This window comes from Genypterus blacodes, unplaced genomic scaffold, assembly GCF_046128005.1.
Source record: "Genypterus blacodes isolate CSIRO-AG114 ecotype Tasmania unplaced genomic scaffold, CSIRO-AGI_Gbla_v1 ptg000045l_1, whole genome shotgun sequence".
Classification (NCBI taxonomy): Eukaryota; Metazoa; Chordata; class Actinopteri; order Ophidiiformes; family Ophidiidae; genus Genypterus; species Genypterus blacodes.
Genome location: NW_027466858.1, coordinates 1025038 through 1045178, shown reverse-complemented (window position 1 = coordinate 1045178; position 20141 = coordinate 1025038). Strand labels below are relative to the sequence as shown.

Below are 20141 nucleotides of genomic sequence, written 5' to 3'. Positions count from 1 at the left end.
TCCATTTGCCAGTGAGAATGGTGATGCTATAAAGGCCACCCTGTGCACTTGTGTGTTAGTAATCAGATGATGATTGATAATTATCCAAAACCAGCTAATGTATTATTGAGACAAGAATGAAACAGCCGATTGCCAATCGTCTGATAAATGCACAGCTGCATTGTCAGTGCCTGAACTACCTCAAAGTCAATTAACCTACATAGAACTAAGATAAATATGTTTATTTTCATGTCTCTAAACTCTTTACATTACTGGACCACAAAGCTGGCAGATCTTTGGTCTTTGGTGATGCAAATTACAACGAAAATAGCTGGGAAATTAAGATATGTCATTATAATACACGGCCTAAATATTGTCTTGTTCTCATGTCAAGTTTGAAGTCAATGTAAGTTCACAAACAAAACCCAACCTGCAGGTGAAAAGGTCCAGGTGTGGTCAAACATGTGTCAATAGTGTTTTCTCACTCAGTGACCTATGATGTCATTATAACAATAGACTGCAGCCTCACACATCAGTGATAACACTTTTTTTTACTGACGCTGCCCTGTTGCTGTTAGAGCTGTGGTCTCTAGGCAGAAGTGACATTTTGGCAGTGTTCAGTGGTTTGCACTGGTGGTGTGAAAAGCAGCTGCTTTGCAATAACACAACTCCAAATCGGACACTTTTGGGCACTAAAAGCTGCTTCACTGGGCTTTCGCTCTTTCCTTGCTGTAGTTTGTGGTCCGAGAACAGAGTGGACAGAGTGGGATGGCTCTCAGCAGTAAGTTGTAAATTGTATAGCATCACATAATAATGGAGTGAGGCCAGTGTGCAGCTATATGATATATTTTACATCTCACTATAGCCAATACATAGCAAACAAGCAAATTTTAATGGATCAAGCTGGTTTTCTCCACCGTTTCTTTCTTCAGCATCCTCTAGTGCCACCTAAAATTGTTTGCCAATACCCAAATACCTTTTTTTCCGACACCTTTAGTACTATATGCTTGCTATAAACAACCATAAAGTACAAGCAATATACAACTTTACCTGTGTGGCCTTTCTAAAACCCACTAGTTTTCTCCCTGCAGGAAAAGCAAATATAATTCCTTACGTAATAGCTTGTTTATGATGAGATAAGGCCAAGTACTCCAGCCAATAAACGCAGAGCAGCTGATTCTACTACTGTATCCAAGCAACATGCTTCCCTGGAATGGTGACTTGTCAGATCGCCAAATGCAGTAATTCAGAATGAGGGGGAAAAGATTGCCTTTGTTGATAGCCTGCTCCTGAGGTCTCACACCAAGGATCAGAAGATATTCTAGCTTTGTTGCCAGCAAATGTGAAAGATTTGAATGTGAGCCTCACTGTTAAGGTTGTACTTTATACGAGTCACAGATTAGATGGTGTGATGGCGTTCTGATGGTTTCTCCAACACCATTTACATACATGAAGAAGACAGAAGATGTGACAATATTCTTTTCATGAATTTTGTATCATGTGAAGTATCTAAGATGTGTGTTGGAATGCACTATGTCTTCAGTCCAAACTGTGTGGAGGAAGATACACTGATGCATAAAATTACAAGGTATGAAAGTGGAATTACGGCCTTTTTTGAGCTTCCGGCAGAGCAGACTTCTACAGCGCCCCAATGAAATAAATTGAGGGTTTTTCCCCAATGTCTGCCACAGACATAGGCATGCTTTTCATTGTAAATAAGAATTGTCAGTGTTTCAGTAGCTATTTATACAGAAATACTGTGCAACAATTAACATTTTGCGGTAGACCGCTCTTCCTGAACCACTTGCTTTTGCTAGAGAAATATGACAGATGCAAGATGTTTGAACACAGAATGAAGAAGGAAAGGGTGAACCCAGTGCCCAAACTTGAAGCAACATTAAGAATCTCATTCATGTGCTTGTTTATTGGTGTCACTTCCATCGCTGTCCCTTATAAACTTTCACCAGGACAACTAACTGCATGGTATGTTCACATTTGGTCACACATAAAACCCCAGCAGCTGGATAGCACCACACACAGTCACACACACACACAAGTAAAAGTGTCAGAACCTGCATTTGGTGTTTTGCTGGCATTTAGCATTGCAGGTAGACATGTGCAATATGCCCTCTCAATGTTCAAAGTAACTGAAAGGCTGAATATAATCTAGTAACCGCTACGTTTTTCTCTTAAAACCACCTAAATCATGAGAAGTAACACAGTAGAGAGATTATCAAGGAAATAAGGAACATGCAAATGCAGTAGTGAGTAAAGGTAAAGCTCTTTTCCCACCTCTGAATGTATACACATATGAGATTTTAATGTTTTGCTGATTACTGTCAGCCGTCCAGAATGCGGCTCATGCACACACACACAAAGGCCAGAGTAGTTACATAATGCACTGACACGAATGGGTGTTACACTATTCAATATGAGTAGAGCTCGAGAGGCTAACTGCCTGGACTGAGAGAGGTCAAATATGTTGTGGTCCCTGGAGGTTCCTCTCTGTTTTTAAAAAGAGCCTAGAATAATATAGGGGACTGGCCCGATTCTTCACTCATATTCCAAGAATGCTCATGAACTACAATGTATGACTCTGGCATGATACCATTTAACAGCAGAGATTTATGGTCACTGATAAACTCTTACAAGCTTGTTCATTTTATAGTTCTACACGTGGGACACTGCAATCAATTCAAACATAAAATCTTAATTGTATAGCTGACATAATAGCCCATCAAGTATGGCAGGAGATTTAAATCCATCAAATACAACGAAGGCAGTATCCACCCTGACGACAAAGAATTCATCTTTACTTTAATTCGGAATATAAATATACTGTATGTCTACCATGTGTGAAGATCCGGCCACATGACATGGAATGTTCTGTCTTTGCAAAGATGCTGGAGGCACATCTGGAATGGCAGGAAGCTTGACGCATGGAGCTGGAGATGTGGGATAATTCAGTGGAGGTTAGACCTATGGCGTGTGTGTGTGTGTGTGTGTGTGTGTCTGTTTGAATTAATGGAGATAAAATGTAATGAAGTTTTAGTCTTTAGGAGCAGCAAACAATTATTCATGAATTAATTAATTAATTCTCCATAGCTGCTTATCCTCTTAGGATGGTGGGGAGGCTGGAGCCGATTCCAGCAGTCACTGGGTGGCTAGATAGAGGCAGGCTACAGCCAGGATAGGTCGCCAGCCTATCGCAGGGCAAACACACAGACAGACTCGGTGCCACTCCCATTCACACCTCAGGGAGTCTCTGATTCTCCTCAGCTGCATGTGTTTGGGGGTGGGAGGAACCAGAAGCACCCGGAGGAATTACTGGATAATGTGAAAACAAAATGCCCCCTATTTGTCTTCCCTAGGGTTTATGATCTCACTGTTACAATAACTAAGACATTCCAGTGATCATCCCCTTAATAATTCAACAACAAAAAAATTAAATAATTCATGTGCACTTACTTAAATGTACATGCAACATAAAATAATGAATTTGTAAACCTTCACATAAACTAAATCATTACTTATGTATAATTCTCTGATTCTGAGGCCCTGCACCTGAGCGTAAACACTGATTGACAGATTGCACCTACTGGTAGAATATCATGGAAAAAAATATACCTGATTTTATCGTTACATTGGTGTATTACTTTATACAAAATTATTGGAAAATTCTTGCGTCTGCCTGTGGATACTGATCGTTCAATAATCCTGCAAACAAACTAACTAAGCATCTACCCAACTAATGGATCCAGACAAAAATATTACCTTGTTCAACGATGCGAAAAACCTCATGTTCCAGACAGATTTAACACTTCTGTCCCTACTGAAACTTATTAACATAAGATATTTTGGTTGAAAACATTACTAAAGTTGAAGACAAAGCAAGCATTTAAGCATTTAAGCATTTAAGCGTGTTCTGCGGTTTAGTTTATTACAATATTCCTTCTTATTTGGAATGATCTGAAATCCATCAAACAAAGTTGGCCAGTTAAGTGAAGTTTTCCACAGACTAAAGTTGATTCACTGTTGTGTTGTTGCAGATCCATGCACTGCTTTTTCATGATAAGATAACCAATAGACATGTCAGTTGTCTAGTGTTTTATGCTTGGTGAGTGAGAAATATTGCTGACTGCCAGTGTGAACCTATCTACCCTTGTTTGAGGTGGGAGGTGGAGACCAGAGCTGGCGCTGGTGTCACTGGTCTGTGTTCTTTGTGGCTGTGGAGGAGGAGGTGGGATGGGATTCAGAGTCCTGCGGTGGGAGGTTTAGTGCACTGAGTGGGCAGCAGCTCTCCAGCATCTGCTCCCTCTTAGCAGCAACCACACTGGTTGTTATTGTTCCCGACAGAGATGAAAAAAGGGAGGGGGGGGTGGAGGATGACATAGGAGGGGAGTGAAGGGTAGAGGTAGCAAAGTATGGAATGTGAGTTTTTAAAAGTAGAAACAGATACATGTATACGGCTCATTAATTCTATAGTCTTAGTGGGCAAAATAAGAGAGTGCTAAGTCAGAGGTCTGTACTATGAAGTGAGATTTAGGGGTTGCAACTGAAACAGATACAGCAGAAAACATGGAAGAAGACTTGTATTTTGTGAATTAAGTCAAATCAAATCCAGCTTTATTTAAAGTGCATTAGACATGGAAGGCTCTGTACACTTTACATAGATCCATAAAAATAGGACAATACACACACACACACACACACACACACACACACGCTCCTTTGACATGAAATATGTATAAGCTGCATGTGAGCGTTCTTCCTATAGGTTTGTTGTTGTGGACACTCCAGCTTTTATGGCACGCCAGGCACGTCGCCTCTTAACGAAGTCGGCATTAACAATGTGTGTTGATTACCAGCTTTGTGATACCCATTCAGTGTCATATCAGGGTTTTGATTTTGTCAAGCCATCTTACACAACCAAGGCCAAGGTCAGTTGAGCTTCCTTGCTAGTATAGGCCCCAGATGTTGGATGGGGAGGACAGGGACACCTGTGGATGGGGGTAACAGCCTCATAACAGCATCAGTCGGGAGTTGCATGATTCTCCAGGCTCAAGCCTACAGTTTGGTAGGGGTTCTACTCACCATAGCCAAGGCATAGCGCTGCCAGGATACATAGGACGAAATGGACAAAGAAAGGGTTTGCATTGCAACTACTGCAACCCAATTTTTACTGTCCTATTAGGGCTGCAGCAAAAATACTTGACGGTGTGTTGCGCTTTTATTGTGGCATGCATAACTTCTATAGTGGTTCTCTCTTCTATAGTGGTTCTCTTGAAGAAATAGCAAACTTATCCAGGTTCATTCAAAGACCTGCAGACCTGGGAAGTTAAGTAAATATCTCCAAAAATGCTGCAACCTATAAATTTCATTGTCATTGTCAACATCATTGACCAAGTTTAGACGTAACTCCCACAAAAATCAGTTCATTCATTAAATGTAATGTAATGTACTGTAATGTCATACTTATATAAATATAACCAGTCCCATGCCTGACCTTTAGCAATGCTGTCCAGGTCAGGTCACTGGGGAACATGCTTAGCTGTTAGGTCTTGTTGCAGTGTCACTGAGGTTGCACAGATTGTTAGATGTTTGGCTGTGTTTGTGCAAGACACACTGTCATTCTCAGTCTGCTGTGTTTCTCCACATGGGATTTTTAGCACATATCTGAAAGGTAGGTAATGTGTTACTATGCAAGAGCATGTGGAATGTGGGAATGGTTTTGGCTCTGATAATTTGCTGACAGCTTTCTATGTACATAGCTCCCCTGTTAGAAAATTATAAAGATATTACCTACCCCACTGAAGGATATAGGCAAGATTTGAGGTTTTAGCCTTCACTTGTGAGGTCAGCAGTTCATTTGTGGTGTGTCCTGGAATCCTGTGATTGGCTCTGATGCACATAGTTACTCTAGCTGTAGCAACATATGTCTGTTTATCCTGTCCTGATCAAGCAGAGCTGTACACTGAAGACATGGACTCCATTCGGCCTCAAGTCATGAAAATGAGAAGTTAAGGCCTGTGTGCTTTCAGACTGATCTAACTTTTACACGTATTGTATCTGCTGTTAATAGTTCACCTCTATGTACACTTACAATGCATTGTGGGGCATATTAACAAAACTTAAATTAAATTTCAGTTTAACCTTAAATTTAAGATTAAACTTAATTTCAGTTTAACTTTAGAGAATTTACACAGACTGGCTTAAATAGTCATAGATTTATCTTGTTCTGAATGAAACTAAAACACAAGAAAGTGGGCAAATGGGCCACTCCCTAGTTTGCCTATATCCAGAAACAGCCGTGGTATACGCACTAGAGAGATACTGTATGTTCCAACTCAGTCTCGCCAAAAGTTCTGCACAAATGCTACGATAATTTTCAGGCTTGTTTCAATTCTGGATGACTTATCTTCAAGTACTGCTGCACACCCTGGACAAATTTGGCTTTCACTTATCAAGTCTGTAGGCATTTGAATAGACCCTTATGGAACCCTGTGTTATATCTTCAACAGCGCAAAGATAGGGCTAAGCATGACATAATAAAAGCTAAGTGTTTCTTGCAGATGTGTCACACTAATGCATGGTTAAAGTAACATTTTCTTTGAGTAAAATTTTTCCTTGCAACGTCCTGCACGCATCTCCACAACATTCGCTCAGCTGCTACACATAAATTCAGCGTGAAACATCAGAGGAAAACATTTTCTGAGGCAACAGAGAACAGGTTACTAGCCAACTTAACTTCTAAATAACTTGTATTAGAGTAGTTTTTAAATTTGTTTAGCACAGGGATCCATGAGGGTCCATTAAAATTTTAATATTTTTTTTATATTGATTGGATTAGTGCTCACCACAGCTCCAATCACAAGTAAACAAGATAATACAAACCAACAGAGAAAAGATTTGACATGTTTACCATGCCACCACCAAACTTTACAAATGTATCTGGAATGACGAGGGACAACATATAATGCATTGGTTTTCTCTGAGGGTGGACCCACTGCTTTATTTGAACAAAGTCATGCAGTACAGAAGAGCGGTGGTGGCGTGCTAAAGCTGAATGAATGGCTGGCGTGATGTGCTGACTTCTTGACTTGTAGAACTATTGGCTGATTCGGTGGTTGGGAGCGAGTCGTTGCCGTCTCTATTTCATTTATGAGTAATCTCAGTCAGTGCTCAAAAACTATTGTCAAACGTGATCTTATCTTAAATGTCCTGAATCCAGATCAAGAACCCCATCACCACATCATTTAATGGGTTTCTCCATGGAAACAGTCATGAAAACCAGAGCTGATAAAGACTGCAAAGTCAAGGAAACTGCCATCAAAAGGGTTACTTCCTGTTAGTGCTTAACACAACAAGAACAGCTGTAAAGTCACGTCTTGTATACTTATTTCATTGTGTATAATCCTTTCACATCTATAAAGGGAAGAGATTGTGTGCATGCTGGTTTGCTGAGGCCCTGAGAGGCCCTGGTTCACAGTGGTTGGTGCTGTATATACTAACCTCAGTGACTATTTGCAGAGCTCCTTCCAAGCATATTGGTCTTTCACGTCAAAATGAATCTTTAATCCTGGATAATCAGATTTCCTTACCCTTCAAATCTTGTCAAAGCTCACTCAAGTCACGGCCTCCCCAACCAATGTGGACATGTTACAATGGAAGCAGACTTACCATAAATCTGAACGTCGTGGCATGAGCCTCTTCTTTCCACTGAAGTATGGTTCAAAATCTTGGGTTTTGAGTTTGTGGGCGTAGTCTATATAGCCTGATACTTCCTGTCCAAGAATATTATGATCCCTTATGAAAATGACAGACTGTAAAAAGACAGAAAAAGAAAGAAACCCTGTGTAAATAATCATGACCATTCAGCCTCTCAAGTAAAAGCCAGGAAGGTCTGGGTCACTTTATACATGTGAAGAGACAGAGGGGTTCAGTTTCACATACACCGACTTTAAAATACAACAGCTAATGTTAGACTGTGAATCCGATTCAAATCAAGAAGACTCCAACATGTGTGTGTGTGCATGCAATGGCCCAAGCTAAATAGGATGAGCTGTCAAAAGAACATCCTGCTCAGATAAGTGTGTGGGCCTGAATCCTTGAAATTACAGTAACTGGAATCTCACTTCCATTCCAACACACCTACAGTAGTGAGAATGCAGCACTGTATGGTATCTAGTTTGAAAGGACAATGTAAAACTTAAAAGGTTGCTTGTGTTATGACTTTTTTGGTAAAAGAATGAAAAGAAAGGTTTGCAAACGTCTTAATTGTCCATCGTTAAAGCACATCATGAGAGCCTGTTGAGGATCTGAACATTTTTTTTCCAAACCAAATCATACAAATTCCAGTGAGGCAGTTAAATATACAGAAACTTTGAGCTGCATCCTTTACTCTTTATTCAATTTCACTTCTTTAGGGGGTCCAGGCACGAAGCATTCCACCCGTAATGCCCTAAAAGTGAACCTACAGCCAAAATATTGCAACATGGAAAAGTGAATGTTGGAAGTTAGGTAAAGGGGAATGAGATCTAGCCACACGTAGAAAATTACACTTCACAACCAGGAAAGGATTAAGCAAAAAGCATAATGGATAATAACTTACTAACTGTGAGACTTTGTTTGGCCAATCAAGCTGCATCTACTGGCACCCAATTCTGCCTATAATTTTTTCCACAAATTTGCAAAATAAAGAGACATGGTGTCAAACTATTCTTTAGAATTTCAAAAAAGTTATCCAAAACATTTCAACTTCATATGCTGGCTACATAGCTCTGAACATTTGGCTTTGTAATTTGCGTCACAATGAGAACATGCAACCAAAAACATTCTCCTGTTCACCTGAAACAACGTTCCCTTCCAAATGGGACCTTGCCATGGATTGCATCAGGGTGCTTGAACCCTTTATTAATTGTTTTCACGTCCAGTTACATTGTACACTGTCAGTTACATTGTCAGTCACACACAAATTCTTTGAAGTGGCTTCAAACTATGCCAGCAAAGACAAAATCAGTGAAATCCGACACAACTGAAAGGCCACCTCAACAAATCCCCTTGGGTGACAGAAAAAAAATGAATGTCCTTTTGATGTTGATTTGATAGCTTTGATGACATTACGACAAACATAGTCAAGTATCAAGAGGTTGTTCGTCTCCATTGACAAAATAAAAAGGTAGCACTTCTTTTTTATGTCTAACTTGCAGGACCTACTTAGTCTGGGCATGAATGAGTCCCACTTGTTAGCCAAAAGCATCTCAGTAAGAACTCAACATAGACTATATCAGCTAGTGATGTCACATTTGTATTACTGTCAGAACACAGTCCATCTGTGGATCGTTTAACTAAAAGGCCAGAGACAAACAGAGCTCAAAAGAGAAGATGGTCTCTCCCTCTCTCTCTCTCTAACATTTAAAACAGATGCCATCAACCTCACAGCTGGCAGGAAGCCTGAGCCAGATACCCCATCCTACTCACTTCTGTGCTTCGGCAGCCCGCCTTGAAAAGACATCATCAGGTGGACCCAGCCAAAGCAACACTAAAAGGGTGTTGAGAGAGTGAAATGAACTATCAAGCAGCTCATAATTAGGTCTGCCAAGGATTTCATGTTTACATACGTCATTTAGGAGTGAGCTATTTTGAAAACCATGTAACAGATTCTAAGCTTGAAAGTTTTGTACTATAAGGAACATTTCCGACTTGCCAGAGGGGGAGAAGGAGACCTAGTATTGACTAAGTTCTCTTGTAGCGTGTAGTACATCTGTTTTTTGCTGCAACAGTATTAGTATCATTACAAGACCATTAAAAAAAGGCAAATCCAATTAGACCATCTGTGTAATAATAATACTAATTCTGATAATCATTATAATAACTATTATCATCATCATCATGCATTTTATTTATAGCTCATTATTGAAAACTCCTCTTCCCCTCTGTATTTATAACAACAATCTCCAAAATTGTCCCATAACTGTATGCTCATTGTTATGTCAGATGCTTTCTTCAATAAAAAAAATCAGCAAAATATACAATAACCCTATCGTAGTTTGCGTACAGCTTAATGAAATGAAGCTCATGATTCCGTGGATTGCAATGAAAGGAAGTGTATTCGCTGCAGTTTCACTGTTATAAAATGTGTAAATGACAGGGGCCTTACTGCTTAAGGGTACAGAGGGAGCTCCCTCTTACACAATGCAAAAAAAGTGGAGATCTTACGTCACCTCCGAACGTTTACAAAGAACAGGTGCTGTGACCTCACAGGGCAGTAAGTGAGAGGCCCTGGTTTATAGCAAACTTCAGTCTGTTAAGTGCCTGGAAAGCTGAGCCTTGCCCAGGTCCCAGGTAATGGCTGGATCTACAATACTCAGGTGTTTCTCTTCAAGGTCTTTCTGTGCAGATGGTTGTAATTCCAGATGACTGGAATAAAAACACAAGTGACCTTAAGATTAAGGTTACGTAAACTACTATAGAATCGTAGGGCGGGAGTTCCCTTTAAATCTATGATCCATGTAGTTTATAAACACAAAGCATTTCAAATTATTGTGGGTAACCCACCCTCAAAGAATCCACTATGTGCACAAACACTGAAACTTGATCAGTGTTGACTATAGCAATCAATGAGGTCTGAAAAAACAGGGGAGAGACCCCTCTGCCAAGTCAGATCTGCAATAATGTGGATTACTTGACTAATTCATATGAAGGATGGATAATCCATAGTAAAACCACAATAAAATGATATCCCATTATAAGTACGAGTAATTCAGTACAAATTACTTTTACAAACAAAAGCAGTAAAACATCAAACATTAACATGAAAAGAACGATTATGATGCTTAGTCCTCCATTCCACAGTAAAGGACATGTCTTATTTTTTCTAGTTATAATTTTAGAAATACCTTAAAATGTGTGAACATTACACCTGAAAAAAACAAAAACAAACTGAAAACCTGCTATCAAATGTATATTGTTAGGTTAATAATAATATACTTTCAGTATAAAGGTAGACATACCTAAAATGAGTTTGTGTGTGTGAGTTTCACTAGGTCAGTAAAACAGCATCCCCACAACAGTGAACCACATTTGACTTAATCCCCTTTTGGACACCAACACCACCCACAAACTATCCAGTCACCCCCATGCCTGCGATCCACTTGCCCAACTGCACCCGCCCCTTGCAGTCCATGGGAACAATTCTGCACTGTCAGGGAGCTGTGCAGGTGCCTTGTGGTGTCAGCTGCCATACTGTTTATTATTGGTGGGCTGCGCTTTAGGAGGATTCCTGGGCCATCACTAACAACTGTGTAAATTTGTTGGGTTAATGAAAACATGGCCTAAACTTGAGGAATGTTTTTAAGTGGGAGTCCTTTTCTGGCAGGATTAGCCTATGTCCCCTTTCTAGATATTCCTTGAGGAGTGCATGTGTGTGCTTTGTATGTGTGTATTGGGGGGTTTGGGAAGGGTTGATGGGTTAAGATGGGGTGGTATTTGACTTGGAAGTGATGTCACACAGCTTGTTGTGTAATAGATGTAAGTTGAGAAAAAAATCATATGCACTGTAGCACCATGCAGGGGATGCAGAAGTCAATCACTGTTTGTAGGCAACCAGGCAAGTTTTTAAACTATAAGCCAGCGGAAAGGTCCAAACCTGTATGAGCATCAGCAACACCCATAAACTGCCCTTACTTTGTTTACTGGTTGTGTTAAAAATGTCAATCTAAAAATCTGGTATTCTCCTGAAGCAATGAGAGCGCCAAGCATGAAATGTTGGTAAGACTAAAGTATGGCGTTTATTATAAACAAATAAATAATTAAATAGAGATTTTTCCCTCATGCATATTTAGCATTTTGTCCCATTGATTGAAATTCGAAGAGAGGATTTCAGACCTTAGTGTTAGCCGGGTATTAGTTAATGAAATTGCAATTTGATTGCATACTGGTCTATGCCATTAAGATCACTCACATTTTACAGACAATAATAATGAGTTCAGATTCGTTTAAGATCCCTGCCTGAAAACGTCTGGATCTGGATCCAATGGACTGAAATTTGCAGCAAGCAAAAAATAAACACAAATGAAAACATAACCTCCTTGGCAGAGGTAATAAAGTTTGAGTATGACAATGTACTATCCCAGCAACATCTTCCACATCTTCCATTGCCATCTGCCACATCTGTCAGGAAACTGTGGTGGCTCAACAGCTCCAGGATCATTATTTGGCATCAAACGAAAATCAAAAACATTGTGTAATAACCCTCTCAGCCAGATATCAAGAGCTTCAATCAACTTCAAATATTTCAGTATCGATGTTGTAACCACAACATTTTAGAGCTTGACATTTCTGTCACTGTTCGGAATTACACTGTGCCATCATGTCACTGGGATTTTAGTCCACAATGCCAAAAATTTAAAGGAACAAAAATACTTCTTTTCTTGACTAAAACAGGCCCAATGTGTGCATATGCATGCAATAAGTAGGAAAATAATCAAAAGATTTCATTCATTTGTCATTTACAATTATAGGGTGTGTCCCTTGACAGATGTCTTGGAACTAGATACAAAACTGCACAACTGTTCAAAAGGAATTCTTGCTTTAATGATATAGCTCAGCATTTCTGAGCAATGTATGGGAAACAGCTTTAATGATATGGATTGTTTGGCTGTTTAGTACAAGGGTGATTTGACCATTTGGTTGTCTCATGTGCTGCCGATCCGTAGCTAAAAAGAGAGTGCATGCGTATTTGTGGAGGAGATGGAACAAAAATCCAGCAGCAGGTGTCCTCCTATTGGGCTTTCTGAACACCCAATAGCAGACAGCTACACCCAGTGAGGTTAGCCATGAGGGCAGGACAACTGTGGCCAGATACCAAACTGGAAGCTGCTCGGTCAATCAGTAAGGAAGTTAAAGCTCAACCCCAGGTTGCGTTGGCCTATGTCTTTTTTGGAGAATTCACCAGTAAAGCCGTCACCACAAATAAGTGACTTGAACCCACACACTTCAAATTACAGGGCACTTGGACTCAGAAAATGCTATCCTGCTTTTCGCAATTGGTGTTTTAGAAATTCTATTAAAACCTCTTTAGTGTGGCCTGCTGTACAGCTGCTGTTTTGCTCTTACTGCATCAGTTCACAATGGTTGAAAGACTTTCGTTATTATCTGTGTTTTGTTTGAATTGATAATGAAAAGGTAAGTATCCCACCACATGGTACATGTAGACCTAAACTCAGTACATAAGGCTGCATTAAATCACAGATGTAACAGAAAGAGCACAGGTTCTGAGCAAGAAGATAACAATGGGAAAGGATATGAGGATATTCCTCGGATTCAGTATGAACATGCCCATTAAAGAGTAAAGTTGACCTCGGAAGAGTTACAGCAGTACACATCCTGTTGCTTAAAATTGATTGATTTATAATCCAAACCCATTGATAGCAATGCAGGAGGTTTGTCTATGTGGATTAAATGCTGGTCCATGAAGACAGAATACCTTTGGTCTAGGCCTGCCAGATCTGCCTCTGGCCTGTGGGATTACTTTAAATTACTATGTCCAAAATGTGCAGCAAAGTCAACATAAAACTGACAAAATGAAAAATAAAATAACAAACAATTCTGAAATATGCAGCGTTTTGTTTAAAATTCTCCCAGGTGACAGACGTTCAACTGATTCACTACTTCATCTGATAAAGGCCTTCCCCATACGGAGCACACACCACTCAGCCTGACAGGTGGCATCACTTATTCTGCTTGGTGGAGAGGTCTGTTACAGAACAGGGGTAATGTTTCTGTTCCCTGGATGAAAAAAATCCCTACAGTAAATTAGTCACATGCCTGAATTCATGGTGGAGTTACGGGTTGAGAATAGCAGGCGGGTCTGGTACATGTGGTTGAAACACAAATCAGTCCTACGCCATCTCAGCTACAGATTTCAGACACCGAAGCGACCAACCAAGGTATATCTATTTCTCCCTCCTCTCCTATAACCATTTTCGACATTCCACTGGCTTTTAAATTACCAGTGGGAAGAAGAATACAAGTTTAGCTAAAAATACACAAGACCGCAAGGACTGCACTGGAGTCATTGTGCACTGAGAAGGCCCTTGTCCCTCTAGCATGAAGCAGATTGATGTGAACTGATCAACACGGAAGAATCCAGTGTTGGGGATTAGCTAGCAACAATTAGTGATCGTACTAACTTAACTACCTTTTCAGTAGCTGGAGAGTAGCGCAACTATTTTCAAAACAATGCAGCTTTTGCAGTAACTATTTTTTAGTAGCTGAGTAGCTTTGAAAAATACTTAGAATGTGAAGGAGGAGTCAGTGAAGAGCACTTTTTTAACCGTTGCTAAACTTCATTCCAATCACACACGTTGACCTCTCAAACACACTGCTACTGGCATCGCTACTCCCGTGATTTATTAAAAAAAACTTTTTTTTATAACTACAGTTTCAGACAGAGATCAGTTTAGAGTTTAAACACACCTGTGTCTAACTCTTTCTGAATACCAAACGCACAAATGTTGAGCTAAAGGCCAGGACTATGGCCAAATACAAACCTCAAAATGTATTGCTGTTCATAACACACACAATCCCAATGAGATTTACATGTTGGCTAGTGTGCAAAATGCTCTAGGCATTACAACATTGTATACATATAATAACAGGAGCAGCAAAATAAGGGCCTTATATTTCTGGCCATGTTTCCAGGCCGACAAAGCCACAGGTGCAAGGCTTTTCAAGGGAAAGTTTACATAAAGCACTGTTCTTAAGACTGAGAAATGACTGCTCGGGCACAGAGCTTAAGGACAATGTGTGTGCTCAATGCAATTACTGTTCTTCAATGAGTCTACATTGAATGTGACTTCCTATGAGAGGTAATTCATAAAACAATCCATGGAAATAACGCAGCGGAACTACCACTTCAATTCACCATCAGGCTGAAAAGGATGTTGAGTTTTGTGTGTGTTTTATGAATGGCTTCCTGACATGCCGATGAGGAAATACCACAGTAACACCTCTTTCAAGGCAAACAAAAGATGATTTATGAATGGGGGAACATGATACAATTTCCCTTCCTTTTATTGACACAGTAAATGTTTAAGTTAAACAATTTACTGGAGAAAAAGAGGAATTACTGTCTCGCACGATACATAAAGCAAATTATACCACTCTGTTAGAGAGACAGTGTCAAAATTATGCTGAAGAACACATTCTCTCTGTAAAATGTGGCCAGATTTTATTTATATAGTGAAACGCAGATAATTAAGCAGTCAAACATTAACAATTAAAATACCAGCAAAATATTGATTTTCAGTTTGACAATTAAAGGTTGAGTTGAGAGAACAGTGAATAAATGAAAGAGTCGTTCATTTAATTAGCAGCACATCTATCCTCAGACAAAAACAAAGCAGAGTAAGTTCCGGAAAATGAAAGTTATGCCTCTGCCAGCAAAGACAATCAGAGACATGAAACTGGCAACAAACATCACCAGTCTGCAAATTTGAGGATTCAGCCTCCAACCAATCACAATTATGGTGCGAGGTACATCCATAGTGGTATCTGTTGGGCAATGTGATTTTTGCCTGTGTGGAATAAGAGTTACACATATGCACCACATACAGTGCCAAATGAAAAACACACACAAAGATGAGATTGAGCAGGATGGATTGATTTTGGAGCAGCTTTTTTCTCTACAGAGCAGTGAATGGACCATATTGTTTTCTGGTATGTTATTAGCAGCGTTGAGCTTCTAAAATGCTATAGCCTTATAGTATAGCTTTATTTGATTTGGGTTCTGAACAGTCTTTGCCATAAATATCACACACTCAATACATCTGGCTGTCATTTCACTTTTAGTCAACATTGTTTTGAAACCGTGTAAGAGCCTCTGAAAACACACAGGGAGTAGGGTGGGTGGTGGTAGCACACCTTCAGTTTCAGAAGTGAACCTGCAACAATGGACACCCTCAGGCATCTCTTGCAGGTGTGACCTGGATTTGATAAAAACTGAACTTTTTACCCAGTGCAAATAAAGCCAGAGCTGCCCAGGTGCAGCTTTTGTTTGAGCGTGACTTTTGGCAGTGAAGCAGCTTTCGCAACAGGGCTGGGAAAGAAAAAGCACAATGAGGGCAGAGTAATGAGGGCTTTAGAAGTTCATCTGAGCAAGATCTGAGATCTGAGAAGCAACACTCCTGCAACATAGCGTTAGGGTTACTGAGTGTTTATTAAGAGAAGACTGAACATAGTGTTATGTAAGTGGACCTTACTTCACTAGTAAGCGTTTCTGTTCCCCTCCAAGTTTGAAGTAGGGGGAAGGAAAGCATGCAGGACAGAAGAGATAGAATAACCTGAAAAGTGTGTTAATTGAGAGGTGCAATTTCAACCTGAAGGCTGAGCATGACTTGAAATGAGAGGCCCATCTGATGATGACAGATGATGGTAATAGGGATTTTCATGCACTTAAAGAAAGCCAATAACTCAATTTAAGTGGATTAGTTTCCTCTTCTTTTGTGCAGCTGAAATAGTTGGCGATCTGTTTCTTAATTATAGTTTAAAAATAACAAATAAATGAATGAATCCCTCATGGTTAATTAAGTACATCTGAAGTTGAAGTTGAAATTGAAGTTTTGTAACCAACCAGATTGTAAGAATCAAGATTCTTACAAGTATTCCAAAATGGAAGGCAACACATCATCCCTCAAAGAACGTGTTTTCTTTTTAACTTTATATGTGTCAACACTGTCAATTTTGCTCAATTTTGCTCAATTTCGATCTGCAGAGCTTCAAACTTTCGAAAGGCCTAAGACTATGTATGAAGTATCTCTGTAGTAAGATATGATTGATATGATATGATGCATTCACTGATCTGCTACAATGTACACTACACTGTCTTCCTGCAACAACGGTTGATTGTACGTACAGATTTGTTCGTGTTCCCTTCTTTGAAAAACTCTTTTTACATAGAATTAACAGAACAGTGGAATCACATCTGATTTTACTTTCATCACATAAAGGACAAATCATAGTAGTATTGAGTGCAAATATAAACATGCAACAAGCTTTTTTTAAAAAAAGATTTTTTTTGTAGAATTGGCTGGAATCCATGGAAGCACCTCCGACTGATGGAATCTGATTTGGGGAAAACCTTTTAAGGCCACAAAGTACCACCTTCTACCACAATAGGGATTGCTACTTGGCATGTCAATCTTGTCTCATGTTCTAAAGTGGGAGGAGGGAGAGGACACAGCAGATAGGGAGAGGAGGAGGGAGTTGATCACATTTTCTCGGTCATTCGTCCCACACCACAATCTTCCAAATTGCTGCCTTAACCAGCAAAATTCCTCTTCTGCATAAGGGAATAGTTTACCTTTCTGACAGAAAGAAGCATGAGTAGTGACAGTGACACGTCTGGACACTGCAACATTTCATTATGTACTTATTCAAACGCAATACAAGGTTGTCTGTGAGAGGAGGAGTACGTGCTTCATGTAGCCGCACCGTTTACAGTTGGATTTATGAGAAACAAAAGATCTCATACCCAATTAATGAAGAACTCAATATTATTACTCAACATTAATGTAAGTTGTATTCTAACCCAAAGCAACAAGTTGGCAAAAATATGAAGCTCTTCCAGGTCTGTACCTCCTCAAATGAGACAGGAGGTGATGTGACAGTCTATGTTGTGTTTTCATTCTGAAGAGAACAAGGTGTTTGTAGATGGGAGCAAGGCTATGGCTGGGAGTGGGGCAGGCAGCTGGTATTTGTGGAAGTAAAGGGGGTATTTTCATTCAACCTGACACAGTATGGATTTTGTTCCCATCCTAAGGGAACTGCAGACATATTTGAGGGGAATCCCATTACGTAGCAATTAGAGTGCTGTAATAATGTACTCACAGTCATTTTCCCAGTGCGGTTGGCCTCCTCTCGCTCAGCTAGGGCTTTCAGGAAGTTATCTTGAAGTTCTTTTCCTGCACTTGCCAGTGTCCTGGAAAAGACAACAGTTTGAAATGTTTCTTTTAACCCCAAAAGGCACATGGATTTTCAGCCTTAACCATATTGTAAATCCATTCTATTTCTGTTCTAATTTTAAGTAAAAGGTGTGAAGTAAAGTCAAGTCAACTTTATTTCTGTAGCCCAATACCACATACAATGTCTCAAAGGACTTTACAGGCCCATCAGGAAATTCCCGCCTCCGCCCAAAAGCTCTCTTGGAAGACAAGGAAAAACCTTAAAAGGTATAAGGAAAAAAGGAAGAAACCTCAGGAGAGGCAATTCCAAGAGATTCCCCCTCCACGAAAAGCCGGGTGTGCAATAGGAACTCCCAGGGGATTATACAAAAGAACAATAAAGCAGGCAAAGAAGTAAACACAAACAGTCGTGCAGTAGGAAATAAGGTGTAAGAAAGAGACGAGGGAGAGAGGCAGAAAGGGACAAAGAAAGAATTACACAACAACTGAAACAACTATCTGATGCACAGGCCGCTGCCTTACTTTCTAAATGTCCTACTCAAAGCCCCTCTCCACTGCACCACACTGAAAAGCTCACAGCCATAACAAGTTCCGACAAACTAGAATTTGAGGAAAGAAAAATGCAATTTATACTAGTCTTTTGGCCAATGTTGATAATGAAAGAAGGAATCACAGTGGTAAAAGTGCAGGGACAGCACATATTTGGAGGCTGGAACCCTACTCCAACTTCTGAGTGAATGAAGGATTGCTGATGGGTCATGGGGGCCGAGGCCCCAAAGTAAACACAGGTGTTGAGGAGGCAAGTGACTGGGGTAACCCCATCCAGTAGCTAAAGTAATACACAGTCACGCTTAGGGAGTGAATAATACTTCAGCAAAACATATGGAGTGCTGCACAAGTCTTCATCAACAGTTTTCTAGCAGGCCTCATTTAGAAGAGACAAGGATTTTGCTATTAAATGATGGTTATTATGGACTAATGACTGGGAACTAAGATAGCTGTGATCAATCATGTATTTAAAGAGTCTAATTTTTTGGTCTGTGGTCTATGCAGGTGGGCCTTGAAATGAGCACTAAAAAGGAATGTGAACATTTATCCAGCTCATTAAAGAAAGCACATTATGTGAAATATATGTGCTACAGTTTGTGCTAACAATAGCAACTACATTTTTCAATATGTTATTGCAAAAGTATTTTCAAAAACTAATTACATTTTCAATTAAAGTATTACTTGGTTAGTGTTAAAATACCAAATACAACCAAAACACATGAAAATCTATCTGCTTCTAGGATATTTTCATTTGAGTGACCAAGAATGTGCTAGAACAAATTTATTTTATGTTATAATATATTAACAAACATTACAACCATTTCTACATATTTACAATCTCCTCATCTTTCCTCTGACTGGTGCTGACATTAAATGATAACACTTTCTATGTTAACATGGACTTTTCAACTTTAATTATACTGTGATTAAGGATATAAATCAGATTAAAAATCAATGTATGCTTACGCTAAATAACAGACCTTCCTTGCCTTGTGTCTAGCTTCTAGTTCTCAATTCATAGCTAACTGGGCAGAACCAACTAACCAAAAAAATTGACTCAGCGAGACAATTCTTTACAAAGGTTCAAAGCCCAGAGACTGCCACATAGCCCAAGGCTTTAAGGACACGTTACACCGCCCTTTTTTTCAGTGGAGTCTTTGGTTTCTTTATATTTGGCTGCAATGCCAGTGAAAAGTCAAAGTGATGTTCTTCTGTGGCCCTGTTCCTTCATTTTTCAAACAAAAGATGCCATATGTCCCTTCAAATTTTGCTTGGATAAATGCATGCAAATACTTTGAACCTCATTATCCCACCACTGAAATACTGCAGCAGTGCTGTCCTACATATTTCTTGTTTTCTTTCTTGTTTTCAGAAGACCAACCACAATGAAATCAGATCTGATTGTGCAGACTGTGGCCATATTGTCACAATCAGATTGGCCATATTGTCAGATTCCGATTCTAATACCACATATGAAAGTGGCTCCAACCTGACCTGATCAAAAATCTCATCCATGTAACATGTGAGGAAGAATCGGATCTGGCCAAATTTATACCTGCTAAGATCTCCCGCCCTTATTGACCTATGAGCTGCCCCTTTACTTTCCTCCTTGCATTTGCCACTATCTTTAGCATATTTAAGCCCTTTGTT

At 39.7% G+C, this 20141-nt stretch overlaps 1 protein-coding gene across 1 annotated transcript in view; it reads right to left on the bottom strand.

The window, feature by feature from the left end:
• cfap299 (cilia and flagella associated protein 299) overlaps positions 1 to 20141 on the bottom strand; it is a 32495-nt gene that overhangs the window by 1704 nt on the left and 10650 nt on the right. Inside the window, exons 3-4 of the mRNA XM_076149358.1 lie at positions 17869 to 17959; positions 7660 to 7802 (exon numbers count right to left, since the gene is read on the bottom strand). Of these exons, the coding sequence (XP_076005473.1) occupies positions 7660 to 7802; positions 17869 to 17959 (234 nt within the window). The remainder of the gene's footprint in view (positions 1 to 7659; positions 7803 to 17868; positions 17960 to 20141) is intronic.